This window comes from Netta rufina (assembly GCF_964035555.1).
Source record: "Netta rufina genome assembly, chromosome: 2".
Taxonomy (NCBI): domain Eukaryota; kingdom Metazoa; phylum Chordata; class Aves; order Anseriformes; family Anatidae; genus Netta; species Netta rufina.
This window is the reverse complement of record NC_140124.1, coordinates 10831744-10853880: the sequence shown is the minus strand read 5'-3', so window position 1 is coordinate 10853880 and position 22137 is coordinate 10831744. Positions and strand designations below refer to the sequence as shown.

Here is a 22137-nt window from a genome sequence, read left to right as displayed (position 1 = left end):
CCAGTGGAAATACATGGGGAACTGGCTTGTCACACGTGGGCTTGAACCTCTGTATCAGTTCAGACGCTTTGGCTGGCCAGACAAAAACACGAGGAAATGTGATCCACTTATTTCCATTGGCCCTTTCCAAAACCAACCAAACAAACAATGATTTCAGGGCTTCTCTGGTTTGCAGCCAGTAGCAGCAGTGTCCACAGAGAACAGCTTTGGACCAAGCCCTGATTTTCAACATGTGATTTCAAAGGGTGAGGTTCGGAGTCCCTCCTTCTTGGGTACCCCATCTGAAAAGCCAAAGGTATAAAATCCAAGCTCCAGTGGTCAAATTTCAGGCAGCAAGTCAAGGGAGGGAGGGGAGGACGGCTGGACAGCAAGTACTTAGTTCCTGATTCAATTTTATAAAGCGTTTTATTACAAAAAAACAAGGGCTTGATGTTTTTATGATGATGGTGATTAGGTTTTTTATAAGGTCAGAATGCTCTGAGTACACATTTTAGAAGTCATTTTGGCAAATGATGCCATAATGCTTGAAAAATGGTGGGGAATCTCAACAGAAAAAAATGTAGTAAGGTTCCGTGAATCATTTCCTACATGGTAAGAACTGTACAATTTATTCATTAAGTTGATACTAATAAGGCAAAAACAACTAAAAAAAAAAAAAAGTCTGATAAAAGACCTTGCAGCTTCTTCTGTGCACCCTTGGCCTGAGCTGCCAGAGCGCGGTACAGCACACGGCTCCACGACACGCTGGGCAGCTTGGTTTCAACAGAAAGCTCCACCTCTTTCATCCACCTTTACTTATCAGGGGAGCACAGAGATCAACAGCCTCCCACCAGGCTCCTCAAAAACAAAAGGAGAGGCTCTGGGGAAGCGGCTGGCCTCCTGCAGAGGTTTTCCCATTCGGCCCAAGGCGCTGTTAGGCCACGGCAGAGGCCTCAGCGCAGCGCCAAGCAGGCCAGAGACAGGCAGTGAGGCCCAGGAGGGGCGGCCTGAAGTCACCATGGGCAGGGACCCGCTGTCCCCAGGGCAACAGCCAGCCCTCTGTTTTTCTATTTTTATTTCATCTGGGGAGAAAATTAAAGAGTTCACCCTGAGCTATTGGTGTGATCCCAGGTGCTTCCTTGGCAGACCGCCTTCCCCAAACCCCTCATTCACCCTGCTGTCATTTTGGCAGATTTAGGCTTTTCTTTCCATGGGTTTTCTGTTCACTTTTAAGAGCTATCGCCTTAATGCTCTTCCAGGAAGCCTCCCAAGCATCGCCTCACTTGTGCTGTACCTCATGGAGGTCACCATCTTTGAAACAGCAGCTCTTCTTTCCTCACCCAGCAACCTGCCGCAGCTCATTTCTGTACCTTTTTAGCACACCTCCCTGTGCTGGATCCTGCGTGGCCTTTCAGAGCAATCGCCCATTCCCCAAGCAGGTGACAACACTGCCCACCCCTCAAAAGCTGTGGCAGGAGAGCTCATGCTCCTTGCTGCTCCACACGGCCAAGCTTTCTTCAAAGCCAAAGCCCTGTTGTCTCCTGTATGATCCACCCGGGGAAACCAAAAGGCTTTGTCCCAGGAGATCCCATAATGCAATTAATAATAGTTAAAAACAACAACAACAACAAAACTGGTCTTGGTTTAATTTCATGCTTTGGTAGTAGACTTCATACAAGGCGGTGTCTGGTGGAGGAGTCCAAATGAGGGGACGAAGCAGGTGGACGCGCGGTGCCACCAAATGGCTTCCAGCTGCAGGTGGGGTCACACATGACCTGTGAGGTTGGAGAGATGTGACCATGCGATGAACTTGAGTTCAGCAAATGGCAAGAAATTTGGCTGAAATGCCCTTCAGGGCAGCATTGCTCCAACAAAAGCCTCTGGAAAACTTCCCCTACCCTTTGTGAGTGGCATTGCACAGGAGCAATCCTGCTCTGAGCAGAGGATCACGCCAACCCAGCAGTAGATTAAGAGGTTGCTAAGAAAAGATAAAAAAACAGAGGATAAAAGAATGTCAGAGCAAATAACCCTTCCCCCTGGAAACCAACCAAACAACCAAACAAAAAGCTTGGTACTGCTTTGGATCCAGTTCCACTCCCTGTACACTCAGCCCCAGTGAAGTCGTGTTAATAGATTGCAGAGCTGGCCTGTGTGAAAGATGCTCAGGAACATCCTGAAGGGGATCGGCTGCCCCACTGCTGAGCTATGAGTCCTGCTCAAGCACAGCCCTCAGCCACTGCTGTGGTGTGGTAAAAATGGCTTTGTTAAAAGTCTGATGGCAGTGGCCTGTAAAAGGGCAGATTTCACCACTGTGCTGAACATCCATCTGCCTGCTGCAGCCTCTGGATGGGCAGCAAATCAAAACGGCCTTTCTCCTTCTCCTCCTACCCCTCCTCCTCCTCCTCCAGGTGCTGACACAGCGCTTTGTGTTTCAGCCCCAGCAGCTGCCTTTTGGCAGAGATCTTCCAGGCCTCAGGATCTCACAGGGCTCATCAGTCAGCAAGCTGGAAGACTTCGAACCAGCATAAAAATGTCACAACAATTCCTGCTCCGAGGAGCTGAGCCCTAACCTCCAGAAATATATTCATCTATCCAGTTATTTATTTGTAAGCAAGGGTTGCTGCAGGACAGGGCCCTCTGGGCACTGCCTGGCTGCACCAAGCAGTGGCTGCAGCAGGTAAGAGGGACAGGAGCACACCCTCTGCCTGGGGAAGTGCTGACAAGAGGGGAAAATTGGGTGCAGAAGCAGTAGATTTGGGAGAAGCTGTTACCAGAAAAGATGGAGAATTGGTTACATCTCTGCAGAATGTTCTGTATGGGGAGTGACCCCAGGGACCTTCTGCTTTGGGCCATGGCTTCTGTACCTCAAGAAACCCCACACAGGGCGACTGAGTGAGCACAGGAGGGGCTGCAGCAGTCTGTTAGCTATACAGCAAGGGGCTCTGTCTTCCCCTAGAGGCAGCCCACGCCAAGCAGAGCAAGATTTTAAGGGAAGGGATGGTGGCACAGGTTCACATGGGTGTTGCTCCTCGTCAAACCCAGGACTGCAGGCAGCAAACTGAGACCCTTCGGAAGAGTGGGCTGGGGCTGGGCCAGGCAGTGTGTGTGGGCACAGTGGTCGTGGGGGCTTTATGCTGGGCCGGGTTGCAGCTCAGTGATATGGAGCTGTTGCCAGTTCCCAGCAGCTCCCTTCCACAGCCATGGGGTGCTTGTTGGTGTCAGCAGTTCTGGAAGAGAGGCTCCTGCACAGGTCAACACTCAAGGCAGCTCAGATGAGCCTTGTAGGTGAGCACCTCAGGGCTGCAGCTCCGTGGGCTCCATTTGCAGCCCTGTGGTGGCTGATGGCACCATGGAGCTCAGAGCAGAAGTCCCGCTCGTATGGCAGCTGCAGGAAAGAATCACAAGCAATTGCATTAGGGAAGATCTGCTGATCCTCCCTTTCTTCAGAGGAAAAATAAAGGGCTTCCTGGCACTTGCGGTCTTCACATACTTGTGAGAAGTTAGAGAAAGGCTCGGTTGCTTGGTCAAGTGTCAGAGCAGCCAATGAAACATGCATGAGCCATGTGTGGCAGAGTTTTGAGCTGTGCTTTTTGTTCAAGGAGGAGCCCGTGTGGCTCCTCAGGCCCAAATCCCCAGAAAGCCTCCAGGGCCTGAGTGCCTTTGGCAGGCAGGGCCGCAGCTCAGCCCTGTGCCAGGCTCACTCTGGGGTGCCTGAGGCGCCTTCCCTCCTGCCAGCAGGGGCTAGGAGCTGCTACAGGCAGTGCACTGACTTTGTTCATGTGTGTAAGGAAGCCACTTGTCACCTCACAGGCCCTGCCTCAAGGGATGAGTGCGCACCCTCTGTGCTGTGGCTCATGAGGTAAGTCAGGGCCTGAGGCTGCACACGGCATTGTGCGGCCTCCTCAGGGCAGCGAGCTGCCTGCTGAAGGCACTTCTTCCATCAGGGAATGAGTTTTAAAAACAAACAAACAAACACACAAATAGTGCTCTGGCTTTTTAACGGGCATTGTTTCCTGCTGCAGACGTGCCTTCCCGAGCACTGCTAAAGCATTTCACGCAGCCAGCTCCACAGCGTCTTCATGAAGAATTTGGGTCTATTTTTAGGTGCCTTTCTGGTACAAATCCTATTTCCACTGAAGCCTAATGCCAGCTTAGTTTTCACTTCCAGGCAGTTAGCGGAAACTGACCGCTGGCTTTGCGAGCACACGCATATCTCACCCTTTTGGCACAGCATGTGCTCCCTCTTGCTTGCTCTCTCCCTCTCCTTCTCCCCAGTTCCTCAGCCTTGCTTCTGTATTATGAATTATTAGTCTCTTTTAATGTGAAAATTACCTGCAAAGCAAACCCCGTGTTTCATTTCAGCCCATCCATTGCCATTTTCCTTAAGCAATCTTTCAGCACTCAGCCACCAGCCCCAGGGGAGCGGCAGAGCCAAGCAAAACTTTGTTTGCTCTGGGTTCTCCCTCTCGCTCTGACTGCCCGGTTTGTAATGTTTAGCAGCCCGGCAGAGCATAAAGTAGTTCTAATCCTTTCGACTTAATAAAATATGGCAGTTTTTTCAGGGTTTTTGGAAGATTTTTTTTATTTTTGTTTTTCCTTTTACATTAGGTGTAAACATCTCCTACTTAAACCTAACACTACTCTACTTTTCTCACAAAAGGATGGTCCTTTCCACTTGCAGTCGAATTTCCCTAACATGAAACAACGAAGGAAGGGCCCTTCTGCTTTTGATACTTACGCCCCTAATCTGATTTATGAACACATTTGGAAAGCACATACACAACTTGCGTATTAGCACTCACTGAGTGAGGCTAAAATTGGCTGGGTAGCCCCTAACTACCGGCAACAAATCCCAAACATATTTCACATAGTCCTTTAAGGGCTGGAAAAGCAAACAAGCCCTGAACTGGGCAGCTCGCTCCACCTAAAGGAAGCAGGAGGCAGAAAACTCCCGATTTAAAATAAAGTAATAGCCAGAATTAAGAAGATAATAGGAAAACATCGATAAAAGGAGAAATAATCCCTTTAAGAGCGATGCTCTGGGAGTGCTGGTGGTGAGGAGGCAGCAGCTCGGAGCAACCCTGCTCATTCCAGCGGCATTTCCACCAGGGATTTCTGCCAGTGGGACGCTGGTGCTGGGCTCGGGGGCCAACTGCAGCTACTGAAAGGGGAAAAAGCCTGGAAAAGGCAGCTGGGGGAGGGTTACTGCCTTTTCCTGATCCCACTTTGTTGGTTTGATTTGGTACAAGTGCTTAATTTGCAATAAATGAGCTATGTTGGTTATTTGTGCTTGTTAACTTTTTAAATAAAAGAACTTTTAGCAAGTTGAATGAATGACATTTGCAGTCTTGGGTAAAATGCTAGGACTCATTTAAAAACAGAGAAGTTTGGATAGCAAAATAACAAAAGGTATTGGGAGGGTATCTTTAAATACTTAAAATATAGTGGTTTTGGTTGTTGTTGTTGTTTGTTTTTGTTTTTTCCTGTGTTTGTTTTTTCCTGTGACAAGAAGGTCTTGTGATTTCCACAGAGAAACTCCGGGAAACTAATTCTCAGCACCCCTCCTGCAGCCCTGAAGCCCCGAGGGGGCTGCAGGACAACCTGGAGCCTTGTTCCCAAGCGGCCCCTCCTGCTGGGTGCCATGGCCATGCCCTGCAGGCACCAGCACCCGTGGGGCTGTGGCATGATTTGTGGGGCTGCTGGGCATTAAGTCCTGCTCCTGAAGGCAAGCGCGAGATGTTGCTGGTCAGGGCTGCACCTGTGAAAGAAGTGCTGGTGCTGTGCAGGCTATGGCTGGACTTGGGGAAGCCCCCTCAGCCCCTCCAGGTTAAATTGTTTTATTCCACTTGCCCCAGGTGCAGGATCATGGCAGTGGTGGCTGGGGCCAGAGGCAGAGCAGGGCCAGGGGGTCGGTGAGCCACAGGCACACAGGAGCTGGCGTTAAAACCAGCACTTGATGGACACGGCCCTTGAAGGCTGCTGTCCCTGAATGGGCTGAAAAAACTCATTTTTGGTGCCAAGAGCTGTGGCTACATGTCTAAGCCCTTGCACGAACCTGCAGGCAGACCTCGAGTCAGGCAGCAACAAGGTCTCCGTGAGCCCAGGCACGGCCACCCCAGTCACGACCACCCTTTCTAGGAGAGGAAAAGCCACAGCTTTCTAGGAGAGGAAAAGAAAAAAATCAGCCCAGCGTACGGCAACCAAAGGACCCTGGGACAACTGTCCAGAATTAACAGACGCTTTCAGCAAGTGTTTTTTTTTTTTTTTTTTAAATACATTTATTACCCAATGTTAACACATTAAATGACTCTATATATTGCTAGTCAGAGCAGCTTACAAAATGCCAGAATGCATCATAAACTGGACAGCCACAATGAATAATTACAATGTGCATAGTGGCTAAGCTCAACACTTTAATATAGCTTTATGATTTGCAGAAAAATTAATTTTAAATCATGATTCCTAAAACAATCAATTGTAATTTTACCTAAAACTTATACAAAACCAGGCCACAATCTTTTTTTTTTGTTTTGTTTTTTTCTTTAAAACACACAGTTTTCACGCTGTAGTAACTTGGAAATGTGCAACCGTGTCAACAGAGACAAAAAAGCCAAAGTAACACGAATCTTACTTTCATGCAGCTATCAGTTAAATATTACATATTCTGGAATGATTTTACACCAAAAATATTTCCACAATAACTTGCTTTCATAGGGGTGGATCGAAGTTTTGGAACTTGTAAAGTAATCGAACAAGATTGAGTTTTAGTTGTGAAGTGTTTTACAGTCACAACACAGAGGCGACAAAAGTTAATTACACATTTATCAGGCAATAATGTAGCTGTGGTAATACAAGTTACCATCTACTTACTATTTTTTTTTTTCCAATCAGCTCACCACTTAATTTCTGCAACATATTGGGCGTTATTTGGCAGTATCTAGTCAATTAACTTATATCACCACTGTAAGTAAAAAAGATCAGGATTTCAATGGCAGTTCACAGAAGTCTTAGTTATATTTTCATCTTTACAATGACCCTGACAAATCCTAGAGAAAACTTTTTTAAAGGCTTTCCTCCTGATTCTTCAGCTTCCATCGTTCCATCATGTAATTGCTTTCAATAAATATCAAAGATCTAAATAAATATTTACAAATTATTCCTCTAACTTCTCAAAAAATAGCTGGATGATTAATGGGCGTATGACTCAGTCTAAGACCAATCTTTGAAAGAAACTAAAATGCGGAGACACTTTAAAAGAAAAGCTATTTAAGTAAGCTTTACATCTATTTAAAAAATTGTCTCTGAACATGGATGCAATTCATATATCTATATATAAAACAAACAAAAAAAAAATCATTTTTCAACTATCGATCCATTCCTATTGGTAATGCTTCTTAATCCAGACATTCCGCAAAATACAGACTTTTTACAAATCACGGCATCTTTAATACAAGAAAATTAACATGCATTATTCTTCATTCTGAGTACAGTGATGGAGCTCATTATTAGGCAATGACCCATTACTACAAACATAACGGCTTCTGTGAAACTTAAGTGCTTTTTCTCCTTTTATTATCAAGTTACAATGGACCAGGTGACACCAGATCATAGGCAGTCAAATGACATTGGATTGGGGAGGCTGAAGGGGGCGCAATAAAGAAATTTGTAATGCCTCATAATTCCACATATGAATAAAGGTAGTTGTTTTTTTTTTTGCTTTTTTTTTTTTTTTTTGGCTTTTCTTATTCTTGTTACAAGCACTCATGTTAGGACAAAGATGAAATGTGCAAACTTCAAAATTTAAATATTCATTTTTCTCTAAGATCCAGCTCAGTAAAAGATTACCCCAGTTCCCTGTGATTTTAAACTACAAGATCAAAGCTAATATTTTGTTATAAAAGTTATATATTGAAAAGAAATAATGAAAATAAAACACAGTTGGGAAATATTTAAGAAAAAATACGCAGGACTAGCACCTGCTGTGTCAACCCTGTTCCCTAAATTCAATCATGTACCCACTGGTATAACCAATAGATAATGCCTTTAAACAGTAAAATTAAGCTGAACAAAACCAGCTCAACAAGGTTAAGAAATAAATGTTACATCAAGGTAGTATGCTTCACTTTTCTGAAACAGTTCTGTAGTTCTTACATTCAGATCTAGTTTTCAAATGTTCCTTTTGTTAAACTTGCATGGTTTTTTATTTTTAGATCTGCTGTTTTTAAAGATTAAAATCTCTGTAAAACCTAAAAATGTTTTAAAATTTGCTGAAAATGCAACAAATTCTCTAGTTTAAAATTATTTAAAGTAACCTGCTCCCAGAGATGTTAAATTCGTTTTGCTGACAAAATTTTGGAGGAGCACTGAACAGAAGATTGAAATTACTGTGCAAAATTTCTTTTACGAAAAGTGTTTAAAGGCTGGTGCAAAATGGGAAGCAAATTCTAAACAATTTTGGCTTCTTGGAAACAAAAACCGCTGTGTCTGAGAATAGCAATCATCGGGGTGGTTTACTAGGGGAAGAACAGCTCTTTCATCTTTTTCTGCGGCAGGTACGTTTGTGTTCAGCATGCCAGTGCTCCTGCTGACACTTGATGGAGCAGTAGGAAGTGTTCCAGCAGCAGTGGTACATGGCCTCCTCTTCACAGTTGTAGCACTGGAGAGAACAAACAAGACGAGATTATTGCCCTTGCAGGACCCCTCCTTAAAACACACTCGTGTTTTCACCTGCTGGTGGATTCACCAGTGCCCACGGAGCAATACATCTCTTGTACTTAGGCCTGGGACATCCAAACACAGCAGGGCACTTTTCACACAAGCTGAGAAAAGCAGCAATCTGTAGCAAATATTCACTAAGTTTTCATATTTTCCATACTTTGGATTAATGCTTTTGAAAAACCCATCTCTCATTTCAGAAAACTCACCTCTCAGGGCAATGGACTGAGATTTTTCAGCCACACAACACAAGAACCATCTTTTACTCTACATTTGTATAATGACATCCTGATCTAGGTCTTAAAAGCTATGATAAATCAATGGTCACTACTGGCACAAGCAGGTTCTGCACAGATTTCAAGATCTGCTTTCCTGAGGTTTTGTTACAAGCTTGATCTGTCCTGAGGCTGATGATGGCGCTGCAGTCTGATGAAAACAAGACCTCCTGCTACAGCAGTGCTACTGGGAATAGCAAGAAAGTGCCTTGACCTTCCTATCTTTCAGAAGATGGGGAACACAGGAGGGCTACGTGGGGTCTTGGGCTTTGGCATGGTTGCCTGCATGGTACAAAATTCCTGGAAGAAGACACGCTGCACGGCCCCTGATTTCTGCAGAAATACCTGGCTCTGGGTAGTGCCAAGGCAAAGAGGATTTCCACCCTGGGACATGCAGAGTGCCCCCAGTTCCTTGGTAGTTGGGAATAACCCTGTGGCCTCTGGGGCCACAACAAGGTCAACACTGCTGGTAGTCAATGAGGAGGTTGCACCCAGATAGGCAATGGGCTCTGTCTCCCGCTGGTTTTATTCCCCTTAAAGGAGTGCTGCACAAGCATTAACATTCTGACAAAACACCACAAATTTGAGTGGTGTTACTGCTAAGGGAGCTGCTTAAACTCAGCACCCTTGAAAAATAGAATCTAATGATCTCAGATTTGTCCTTCGGAATTTGGCATAATCAGAATCAGAGAGTGCTTTTAAGAATCCAGTCTGAAACACCCAACATATGCTGGGAAATGGATGGAGAAATGTGCAGGCTGCATGCACACCACAGAGTAAAGCAGGATTTACTTTTCTTTGCAGTCTAGCTACAGCATTAATAGAGCAGAGAACTACAAAGAAAACAAACCCAATTGCCTTGAAACAAAACAAAAACTTAGCAAACCTACACACTACTAAAAGGCACAAGAAACTGACTTTTACATTGGCTAAACCAGTAACTTTATTTACATCAGCGATGAAGGGACTGCCCGAGCTGCAGGAGGAGGGAGCCTCTCCACTTTGTTTTTATATCTTAGCTCCAGGGAAGTTTATACATACAAATGTCTGCAAACAAGTGTCCTCTCGAGGCCTGTTTTCCTGTTTTTTCATGTTGCTGGCTGCCTGTGAGCCTGTGGGAGCCATTAGGATCATCTGCTGGAAAGGTGCAGGGAACAGCTGCACCTCTCCCTTACACACAGCACAGGCCTCAGCCCCGAGACCAGCTCACATCTGCTTGCTCGGAGAGATCAAAAAAAGCTAAGACAGGAGAGGACAACTGATCTGCAGAACCTGCCGTTCCTTGTACACATGCTGGCCATATGTGTGGGATGTATATCTCCCCTTAAAAAGGAAAATAAAGCGTCAGCTGAGCTGGCACCAGCATATGTGGCAGAGAAGGCAAAATGCCAGCCAGCCTCAGGCCTCCTTCCCTTTGAATCTTCCTCTGTCTAAATGTTCTCAGCCACGTGGGGGTTTGTTTCAGACAGCACCCATCACGGACAAACTCATCCACTTCAACCTGTTGCAAGTTAAAATAAATATACACGTAAGCCTTATTGTAGGAGACAGAGGTTAACAATGAGCTATGCACCACTTTAAGCGATGCTTATGTGCAAGTAAAATAACCAGGAGAAACTACAAAAGAAACAGAAGGGGAGCAGCGCTGCAGCCCGGGTTCTGTTGACCATCACACTGCAGACCCATGACCATTATCTCTGCCTTTTCATTTCTTCCTTTCATTTGCTATTCACTGAGGGCATCTGTATGAAGTCCAAATTTTCTGGAGATATAAAAATGAAATTTGGTTAAGCCAGGGGGACTGGGACCAGCTAGAGAAACAGAAAATGTGGTTCTCTAACCATGAACTAGCTCCTGAGGGCTGGGAGTGCCCTCAGGAGTGCTCGTGTGCCTGTCTAGCACCAACAAAGTGATCCCTTTATTCTGACCAGATTTATTTTTTTTTTTAGGTATAAGAAAAACACAGATAGAGTATGAATAATAGCAGCTGCATTCCCAAGCCTAGACATCTGCATTACGCAAAACCAGAGGTCTCTGGTTCTAATTAAAAAGCAAAGCCACCAAAACTCATTTAGTATGTGTTAATTACATGAGATTTTAGTAAGGAGGTATCATTATTATAATAGCAGCGTACAACAGTGGTACTGTCACCACAGACACACCAGGGACTGTCATTAGTACCACCGAAAGACAAATCGCTGGGGAGTTGTGTAATTGGACCAGCTCCAGCCACCCGAGGCTGTGTGTTGGCAGGCAGATCCATCAGCCTGAATGCAAAGGTGTTTATCCTGCCCTCCCTCTCCCACCACATGAAAACCAGCTGCCTGCACAAGGCAATCATTTAAGGTGGTAACTGACAGCTCTGGGCCCGTAGGAAAAGGTGAGAGTGTCAAACGCTCCTTGTATCTTTAATTGTCTTCCTTGGAAGGAGGCATCACGCACGTGATGGTAAGATGCAGTGATGTGGTACCACGGCACTGTAAAGGACATGGTAAAGACACATTGGAGAAGACAAATGGAAGCCTCAGGAGTGTCCTTCCTAAATTCTGCCTTCGAAAGACAAAAAGACAAAACCAAAACCAAAATCCAGCTATAGCGAAGAGCCCAGGCTCATGATCAAGTTGTTGTGATTGAATTACTGCCTGTCAGCTGAATGGGGCAACAGTTCCCGTGTGTACACAGAATGTGGCAGATTTGACATCGTTTTATAGGGGTAAAAGCCAATTCAGTTTCCCTTTCATGTATCACAAGTGAAAACACGCATGCAGACACGAGGGGCTGGTGACTAATTAAACACAGTAACTTGATCAGGTTTGAGACCTAAATAACTTCTGGAGTCTGCAGAGACAGGTACACAGGGAGGAATTTGCTAACTGAGACACCCAAGCACTGCAGTATCACGACACACACAGTAAAACTCTGCTAGGAACAGAAATGAAAGCTCTACAGGAGCTCAAAAGGTATTTAAAGTAATTTCTCTTTATTAAAAAAAAAAAAAAAAAAGTAACTGTGATAGGCAGCAAACTATTGTCTCACTTCAGTACGTCTCTCACTCCTCTACAGAACACAGTTTTCTCTGCAGGGGGCACCGTTTCTTCTGTAAGAACAAGGAGTAATGAGGCTGAACACAAACAAACAGCCCTGAGCAGGGGAAGAAAAACTTGCTGCAGCCCTGAGCCAGCCCAGGCTGTCCCCAGGCAGCAGCAGCAGCTGGGACGGTGGCCGTCCATCAGCTCAGCTGAGCGTGCCATCTTGTGGCAAGGCACCGGCACATTTCTCAGCTACACTTGGCAACACAAAAGCTCAAAAGTAGGTGAGTGGAAACTCCTAGAGTGACACTCCTGTATTTTATACATGGCTATTACAATGCAGTGTGAATGTTCGCTTTCATTTCCTACTTCTCTGAAAATTATCAGAGAAATAGACAATGTTGGATGTGTGCCAGGCTCAGTGATCCTCAGAAAATGAGTTTCCATTCATACTCTGCTAGAGACTAGAAGGACAGTGCTATAGGACTTGCAGTGTTTGAGCAGATGCTGCACAGCCATCTGGGAGAACACACTTTGGGGTTGAAAAGAAATCACAAAACAAACAAAAAACGGAAAAGTTTGCAGCGTGTAGTATTGCAGGATGGTAAGTTGGATGCCTGTTTTCACTTTTCTAAAGGACATGAAAACATGCTTTTAGCAGGCAATACTACAGATACGGGCTTAAAGCCTGAATAAGGAAGGGAAATAAATTTTAGAAAGTCATGTCTTAAATATGCAAGAACATAAAAGAGCTGCAGAAAAAGCTAGGTGAGGAAAAGGCCAAAATTACATCAGTATCAGCATTTTTAGCAGGGGAATCCAAATAGATACAGACAGAGTTTGTACTCTCTAGGTACTCTCCAGGCCTTGAGATCAAAGGAGTGTGAACATAGTGTAAAATTTATCTGATATGGAGTACAATTGCATGTGTTTAGCAACATTTAGAAACAATATTTTGATATGAACAACTGGTTGGACTCGAGAAGATGGTCCTATTAACACTACCTAAATAAGATGAAAGTTATCAGAACCTGGAGGTCAAATATGGAGGTGAAGAAAACTCAAAAGCTGAACTACAAAGGAAAAAAAAAAAACACAAACACATTATAGCTGAGAAACAAGTGAAAAAGCAACGCTATTAAAAGGAAGAAAACACCTTCAATTGGCCTGCAGTCTGCATTATACATTTCCAATTATTGTCTGGTAATAAATTTTTGAGACTTACCCACTGCTTCTTCTTGGTCTGGGAAATCAGCTGCTTGTGCTGGCCTGCTAGCTTCTTAATTTCTTCTAAAAATTCTTCTTTGCACTTCTCCTTTACCTGCTTACATTTTCTGTCCATCTCACCTTGTGCATTGGCCACAGCTTTATTTACAGCCTGCCTTTTCTCTTCTTCCATCTCTGTACGCAGCTGCCGTAAGAAAGTAATTCAGCAAAGCAAGTCAGTGCATAGCTATTGGAGTAAACCTATCTTTAAACCTCTACTGATGTGCATGGGGGTAACATAATTAGAGATTTCTTCTATTCAGAAAAGAAAAATCTCCTTTAGAGCTATAACAAAACTTCCATCCCATAAGAGATGTCCACAATAAAAATGTCATTATAGTTCTATTCTGCAACACAACTACAAAAACAGCTACACAGGTTCCATGTACATTTTCTTAAATATCAGTTTAAAAAAATTATGAATTTATTTATCTCAGACAAGTACTTCTTCTTTTCTAAATCTACAACAAAATAAATTTACAGCAAGGGCACAAGAGAAAATACAAACATGCCTCAGTTCAGTTAGAGGTATCTTTTAATACTCATTGTCAGTGGGATTCCTTTGCCCTTGCTTATGTATGTAAAAGTTTGGTGTTAGTCCTACAGGACATCTAAACCCCCAACATTCATTTCATAGTCCTTCCTCCAGGAGGAAATTCTTATCTTGAGACAGGCATTTAAGGGAGGTCAGATAAATCATTCTCTGTGTTGTCCTGCTTTCTCCAGCCAAAGGTGACCAGCTCAGACTTAGGTACCAAAATTTTTGACAGTGTATCATTAGATGAGAAAATTCAAACAATTTTCAACCAATCTAATGTTTAGGTCAGAAGATTGACGGAAGAATTATTTACGAATAGCATTTAAACAATGTCATTGTTTGCAAACACACTTGACAATGGAGACAAAGGAAGGCTTTGGAAAAGGATAATCATGAATGAACAATCACTTTCACTTCTGGATCACAAACTAACTCCACTGGACTAGAATCAAAAAAAAAAAAAAAAAGCAAGAGCTTCCTGTTTAAACTAAGGTCTGTTGGTACAGAAATGGCCTGAAAAGCAATACTGACGACTATTTTTATGTGGTCTCTTTGGAAAAGGGTTTTTACCCAGTTTCTGAAGAGTGGATGTTACAAAAGTAAAAAGGAATGTGAAAACAAACAAACAAACAAACAAAAAACAAAACAAAACAAACAAAAAAAACCCACATCTCTTCTGCTCAAACCAGAGTGTAGGTGGTGTTCGACAAGTATTACCTTTTCCACTGCCTCTCGCACAACTCTCTCGGTTTCTCTTTTGTGATCAGCTTTCATCCTGTCCTTGAAATCATTAAAGATTTTGGTGTATTTGTCATGGCACATGTTCTGACACACTCCATCGTTACTGGTCTGGGTGCTCCGATGCAGCATTTTTGGAGAAGAGGCACTTAACTTCTTGGTCTGAGTTGAGACTGAAACTTTTTCAATGGGCTGAGGCATTGTGGGAATTTCCTGGCTCGAACTTACTGCTTCAGTTTCAGGTTCTGGCTCCTGCAGAGAAAGAACAAGCTCGCAAATCCAGATATCAGAACTGAACAAGTTAACTCTCAGCTGCCCCGGAGAAAAAATGTTATCTGACTAACAACAGGGCAACTAATATAAAAGGTGTTTGTTGTTACTGGGGAGGCTCTGGTCAGGCTTTTCTGATCTCGGCTAGGAGCTCTCCTGAAGAAAGCACACACATGGCATCAGTATGCCACACTCACCACCCTCACTTCTCCAACCTCAATGAAAAGTACCACCCCTAGAATACCAGAGGCTATGCTGAATCGCTGCAGACCCACTGGCACCAGTAAAGGGTTTCCACATTTTTTTTCCCCTCCACCATTACTTCTGAAGAAACTGTAACAGTGTGGCCAAGGTGCCTGAACATTTTTGGCAAATTCTGGGCTTACTCTGGCCCAACAGGCTCTGCTGGAGCCTGTAATATTCCATTTATTTCATAGAACTGCTGCAAAGATTGATTAGTACTTCAAAGGTGCTTTGAAGATGAAAGACTAATGAGCGTCTAGGTCTTGCTTCCAATAATATAGAACTAGACTTGGATGACCACAGAAGCTTTCTGTAATTACACAATTATCAAGAAAGAAATCATAGTTGCTCTAGTGTACTGTACCGAGTTTAGCTTCTCATGTTATTACAGTGTAAAATCAGTTGTTTCTGTTCTTCAGAACAGATAGAAGTAATATCCCTGCAAACTGTTGGTGATATTTGATGTGTCTGAAGACACTGATACACATTGTTTGTTTCTTTCAACTTGTAATCTGTGTGATGGGGCACTTGTTACACCAACCAAGAGTCTGTGTGTTCCCTTTTGCAACTATTTTCTCTTTAATAGGTTACTCTGATTGACCTTTGGATCACTGATCAAAGGTAAACAAGACTAAGAAAGCAAATGTTAAGACAGAAATAATGAAGCAAATCACAGCATTTGCTTGACAGAAAGTGCAATTAAAATGATGAGACATCGTAAAGTGTAGTCCAAGAAAGACACCACTCTCCCTTTCTGGCGCTCAAATATAGTTTGTGCCTCGGGGAGCTACGGACAAGGGAGGTGTGCCACTACCACCACATCGATGAAGGTGCCTTGCAGAGCTAGCCCCACAGGATCAGATACAATAGGGAAGCACGTGTCCAGCTACTAGGAGAGGCAGTAATTGTATCTCAGGCACCAGGGCAATCCCACATAGCTCTGGTGCCAAAATAGCCAAAGCCTGCTCTGGACTCTGTAGTGGGGCCCTGAGCCCTGTGCTTATGTGCAACTTTTTCTCAGTGTTCATAATGCAGCTGAAACAAGGCCAGGAAAATGTACAAAAAAGTTAGGAAATGCTAGATTTATGGCTGTCTCAGCAACTGCCCTCTTGTGTACAAGCATAATAACACAGTTCCGTAGTTACATGAACATAGGTTACTGTTTCTCCCAGTTCACTGCCTGTGAGTTAGATACATGAGGAAATAATTTCTGTGGGCAAATTGGGATATGACATGTTATGAACTTAATATTCTTGATCTCACAAGACACTTTTAAATTGCTGTTTTTTGTTTAGTTACTAGACTAGCTGAATTTGCTCTGAAGAGAACTGTTGATTTATTTATGATACAGAATATTACCACAGTGACACCAGAGGCTTGCATGTAGCAGGTATGATTATGTTTGTTGGCAAGGAAGACCAAGCTCTGGGGCTAGAATTTCTAAGATTAATTCTACAAAACCAGTAAAAAGTGACAGAAGCCAAAGGAGCATCTATTACCATTTCAGACTTTCAGTATTTTGCTATCTCTGCAAACGTGTAATTGAGGTTACTTACTTCTTTTTTGAGTTCCATACTCTGGTTACGTCGTCCTTTCTTTGCTCTTGGTTCCTGAGTAACCTTCAGCTGTGAGCATTAAGGAAACAATACTGAATCATTCCAAACAACACTTCATATTAGTAGCATTCACTGTAACATGACTGATGAACATTTTCTTTGTGAGTTTTGCAATTGCTTAATATAGCAAATACAAAGTTGAATACAGTTATTAAATGAGAAGCATGTACAGTAAACTTTCCACATTATCAGTGATGACTATAATCTGATAAAAGAACAAAACTCACAAGTTCTAATATTCAATATGTATTTGCCAAAATATCCTTAACCATTCTTTGCTTCATTTCACATGCAAATTAAATTGGTTTTTGGAATATTCTGATATCAGCAACTCATAATTAGGTAGCAGATCTTGTTGAAGCCTGAAAGTAGCAACTATCAAAAAGAAAATGTATATAAGCAAAGACAGTAAGATTATCTGGACTTGCTATAATTTATTGTAATTGTATACATGGAGGGTCATTAAATGTCATGGCTTAGAAAAAAGCCAATCTCTAGCAAATAGAAACAAGGATAAGATCTAAGTGAACGGTATATTATCCTACAATTGCTTATAGTAAAGTTCTTACTCCTGACTTTGAAGCATCCAGTACTAGCTAGTGTTACTGATACAATACTGCAGATTATTCTAGAGCTCTGAGTTTGATGGCTACTCCTACTGTTTCTCCATCTGGGAAACCAGTGACAGAGGAATAAGCATTAACCAAACGAAGGATGAATGGGTGAGACGGAATAGAAAATATGCAAATGGATACTTTAAAACTTGAAAGACTGGCAAAACTGTTAACTTTCATAAATATTATTTGTGATTGTTTTCCTGATTCACTCTACACTATTGCATGACTATATGCACAACATTAAATAAAAGGGGCTACAAAGGGCTAGCTAAGCAAACCAGGCTAAAAAGAGAAAATAGCTTCGGTAAGAAGCATCCCCTTAAAGCAACATTCAGTTTAATAAACTGTAAGATTCTAGCCACAAATTAGATGATACACCTGTTGGACCAAAGGGCAGAGGAAGTGGGTCAAAACACACCGATCTTTTAAAATACAGACTTAGAGAGAGGCTGGTGGTTTTAAATGAAGAAAGATGTTGCCAGGGAAGAGGTTGCCAAAAATACCGAGAAGCATCCTGCAAGCTATGAAAATCTTCCTGCCAAGCCAGTGAGTATGTAACACCCTCTTGGACAACGAATGACTAGCAAGGACCAGCTTTGATATGGGAATTTCCGTATGGCAATGCAAAGTTTTCTATCTTGGACCTCTGTGCTCTTCACCTTTGTTAAAGCAACATCATTTTTTATTGTTTTGCAGAATTATTTTTGAATTACTTTAATCAGTTGCTGGTCACATGCTCCTGAAGTGCCATGGTTGCACCTAACTTTAGTTGGACTGGCTGAAAATGTCACGGCTGGTGTTACTCAAGGATCTGTAACACAGAATACAGTCCAAAGGGAACACACTCCAGCTGTGAAAAGGCTGAACAGCTACGGGACTGTCCCTTGATGAGAGTCCAAGAAGGCAGTGTTGCAGTCTATCTGATATCCGTGACATTTAACTTGAACATGCCAGTTTAACTTTAGAAATCTTGGTCTGTCTCATCAAGGTGCTGTAGGTGACAAAGATTCTGAAACCTTCCAGAGGTCGACTGAGAAAATGAGGAAAGAGAAAAACTTTACATGCTTGCTATTACTAAGCTACAAAACATGGGGAAAATAAGCCTTTGAACCTTCTTACAGTTACCATAAAACTGCAGACAGAGCACAAGGCTAATATAAAAGTAGATTAATCAAAGATACGTCATTTTTGTACCCTATAATAAATTTTCCCTGGTTGCTAACATTGTGGTGGCACTCACTTGCTCATTGCTGGTGGAGGAGATACTTGACTCTGCCTCCTCTTCCCCTTTATCCTCATTCTTTGATTTCCAGAATCTTCCCTCACGAAGAAAACGCTGGTGCAGTTCCAGCTCATCACAGGCCTTCTTCCACCCCATACTGCGTTTCACATGCAGCCGATGGATGTTAACTGTGATATCTTGGATGTTTTCAGAGGGGATCCAGGCCCTTTTGAATACACGGTACAGACAGGTTCAGAAACATTAAATACAGAAGAGGGATCTTGACTTGAAATACTGACTTCAAAATAGCTGACAATTCCTATTTACACAGTCTCCTACGTTTGAAAAGACGTGCTGCATACTGTTAGACATTTGTGTTATTATAAGCACTTACTATCTGTGGGTGCTATGGCTGAAATTCTCTCTCATTTTTGATGAGCCACAAACCTCTCCCAGCACCAACAGCACTCCCATCTCCCTGCTCTCTTGCTAAATGCCCTGAGTCAGGCACAGAAGCATCTTTATTGAAGGTTCATTTTCTAATCTGATTTAGCCCTTGACCTCTCTACTAAAAGTGTCAAGGTATCTGCCAAATTATCACTTGGAATATAGATACTTTGTGGCTGGATCCCGTCTATCAGGACAGAGCTCATACAGGGATCGTCATGCTCTTTTGAATTGAATTCATGCCAGTGACTTGGTTCCAAAGGTACTTTGTCCTCTTAAATATTTTCAGAGAGTCCTCATAGAGTTAGATGGGCAGCTCTTGACATTTTGAAAGGTTATACTAAGCAGCACTGGATATTAAAGAAAAAGAGTTACTGCCATGCACATCTACATAACAGAGTAAATACAGTAACAAATTAAGTATCTGTGGTCAGATTCTCAATTCTTGTAACATAAATATCACTTCAGAGAAGTTAGAGAAACAGTTCTAATGTATACCAACTGGGAATTCAGCCTTTTATTTTTCAGTGCATTAACTAAGCAATGACTCTCTAGTAACAGGTATTTTGCCTTTTCTACCAGCACACGTTTAAGAAAAGTTGCAAGCACCTCATCCCACAATGGTCATGTTACTTAATAGTTTGAAGCTGTGTGAACTTAATGCCAAAACTACTAATGAGGGAAGCTGCATTTGCAAACAGATTCAGAGTAAAACATTCTGTGATTGTGACACAAATAAAGATCCTTTACCCACTTTATGTCTATCAGAAAATCTTGGTAGTTCACAGCAAATGAAAACATGTTATATGGTGTGCAAGTTATGCTAAAGGCAATTTAAATAAACAGCCTCATATAATACCATCACTGAATACTCTAGGCTCTTTCGGGATGCTCCAAAATTTTCCATTTTCCCAACAACCATAAGTTCATTTGCAAATATCTCCTCTGCTCACATATAAGCATATAAATCAAACAAGAAAACAAACAAACAAACAAACAAAACATCAGTACATCCACTGCTATAACCCTCCCCAAACACTGAACAAAAGACAACTGAATTTGGAAGTAAAAGCTGTGAAGTTTCCAATCTGAAGTTTTTTTTTTCTCTGAAACTGCAGACCATCTCACAGCAGGAACTCCATCAATGTTCTAGCATTGAGATTGAAACATTAGTGATGTATTATGCTATTAAAACATAAAATTGTAGTGTGCCTGCTCACAAGAGAATATTGCACAGTCAATACTGCTGGTAGTAGGAGTACGTTTCTGTCCAATTTTTACCTTGGCCTGGATTAGCAGACTGCTACTGATTTGACAAAACAGTTCTGTGGACAGAAGTTCATTTGCTTTCTTTAATTAAAATGGCATTAAGTAACATCCCTATGGCAACTGTGGAAAGGGAATCTCTGAGCCATTTGGCAACTTTGAATGTGTTAGACTGAGCTTTAAACTTTCTGAAACAATTATGGCATCATACTCAGTCTTTCTAGCGTTGGCAACAAGCTAAGCCAGGATTTACAACATGATAGATGAGATAAACTCTTTTAAGTATTGTTTGGAAAAAGCAGCACATGGAATTAATAAATTACCTTTGGTGGTGATGGCCAAAAAAGCGAACATCGACTTGATTGTCCTCTTTCTGCATGACTTTGGCTGGCCAAAACCCAAAGCCTTTCATTTTGGCCCAAACCAACTCATGATTAGGTATCTGCAAAAAATGTAGTATTTATTATTGGATATGAAGTATTAGACCAATTCCTCCCACAAATATTTTACTGTAATACTATACTAGCATCTTAAGAACATGGTTGCTGTTTATGTCTAATGCTTGTTTTCATTTTTATTTCCTTACAATACACGTTTGCCTGTTAGATATATTGGTTGGATCAAAGTCAAAAAACCACAAAGTCTGAAAAGGGTGTAACTGTCTATTGAAAGCAGAGATCTTAAACGCCCCCCAAATTAAACTTGTCTTTCTTTATAGCTTTCTGCAGGAGTAAAGTTTTATTTCTGTAAGCTCTTTATTTCCTTGTAAAAGCATTTTAACTGCCTGATAACTGAATTTTATTATCTGTATTGTTACAGCTTTGAACTTCAATCAACATTTTGTTTGTGTAAAAAATCTAGATTTAGAGTCTTAACTATATATTTGAAACACGCTTACAGAAATGCACTTCAATGCACATTCAATGGACTAACGACACCAAAACTGCAGGTATTTATAGAGAAGAGCAAACAAATAAAAATCTGTGTCAGCAACATACGCAAGGATAGCAGAACCAATTGTCAGGTCGCGCATTTGACAAATAGAAACAGTTCTTGCAAAGTTGCAGTTCATCCAGCTGAAAAACAAAAACATATAAATAAGCTCCAAAAACCCTATTTCTACGACCTCACTAGTATAACTGTTTCTTAAGTGGTAGAATTTTTCAGTCCTGCTTTCTAATTGGGTGGAGTTACTTCTGTCTGTGTAAATGAGGTGTGAAACAGTGACTTGAGAGCAGATGAAAGACAAGCTGCAGAAACATTATTGGTGCTTTTGAAAAACAAGAGAGGGGGAGGGACTAATTGAATTCCTAATGATTTATTAAAGCTAAAATGCAAAGTATAGTTCTTTAAATTCATCAATATTTAAAGCAGATTCTGAAAAAAATTATTCAACTGTACAGAGTAAGGGTGACAGCTGCCCCTAGCTATATTTTTGGTCTCCTCTGAACATTGACAAATGTTTCAATGCCAGTTACAGAATTTGGTAGGAATCCCACTTCAGTTTGAAATTATACTAGCAAGTACAATTATTTCTACTCCAATCATGTATTACTACACTATTTCAAAACTAAAAAAAAAAAAAGAAAGAAAAAGAAAAGCAATTCTGAATCAGCAGTTAGAATTTCACATCCTTCTTTTATTTTTAATGGGAAGGAATCATTCTCCTAGATTCTGAAACAAAAAAAAATAAATAGCTTGTCTATATTGTGCTTATTTGGTACTACTTACTTCATGACATGTGTCTTTGTAAAGCATCCTCGCTATATCAGCTTGTTCACTGTCCGCTATAAATTAAAAATAAAGACTATGAACAATCACAGTATGATCACAATGCTTAAAAAGACTTGCAGCTGCTATGACTTTCATGCTGCAATTGTCTTGCTTTAGAATACAAAACATAATTCAGCCACTTG

General features: G+C 42.0%; 1 protein-coding gene across 4 annotated transcripts in view; it reads right to left on the bottom strand.

Annotated features, from left to right (window-relative positions):
- Nucleotides 1-6269: 6269 nt before the first annotated feature.
- Nucleotides 6270-22137, bottom strand: part of ZMYND11 (zinc finger MYND-type containing 11) — a 105136-nt gene continuing 89268 nt past the window's right edge. For all 4 annotated transcript variants that reach the window (XM_084306837.1, XM_084306839.1, XM_084306838.1 and 1 more), the window contains 8 exons: nt 21953-22008; nt 21220-21297; nt 20545-20663; nt 18527-18734; nt 16610-16678; nt 14520-14792; nt 13224-13409; nt 6270-8635 (listed from right to left, as the gene is read on the bottom strand). In XM_084306837.1, the coding sequence (XP_084162963.1) occupies nt 8513-8635; nt 13224-13409; nt 14520-14792; nt 16610-16678; nt 18527-18734; nt 20545-20663; nt 21220-21297; nt 21953-22008 (1112 nt within the window). In that variant the 3' untranslated portion in view covers nt 6270-8512. The remainder of the gene's footprint in view (nt 8636-13223; nt 13410-14519; nt 14793-16609; nt 16679-18526; nt 18735-20544; nt 20664-21219; nt 21298-21952; nt 22009-22137) is intronic.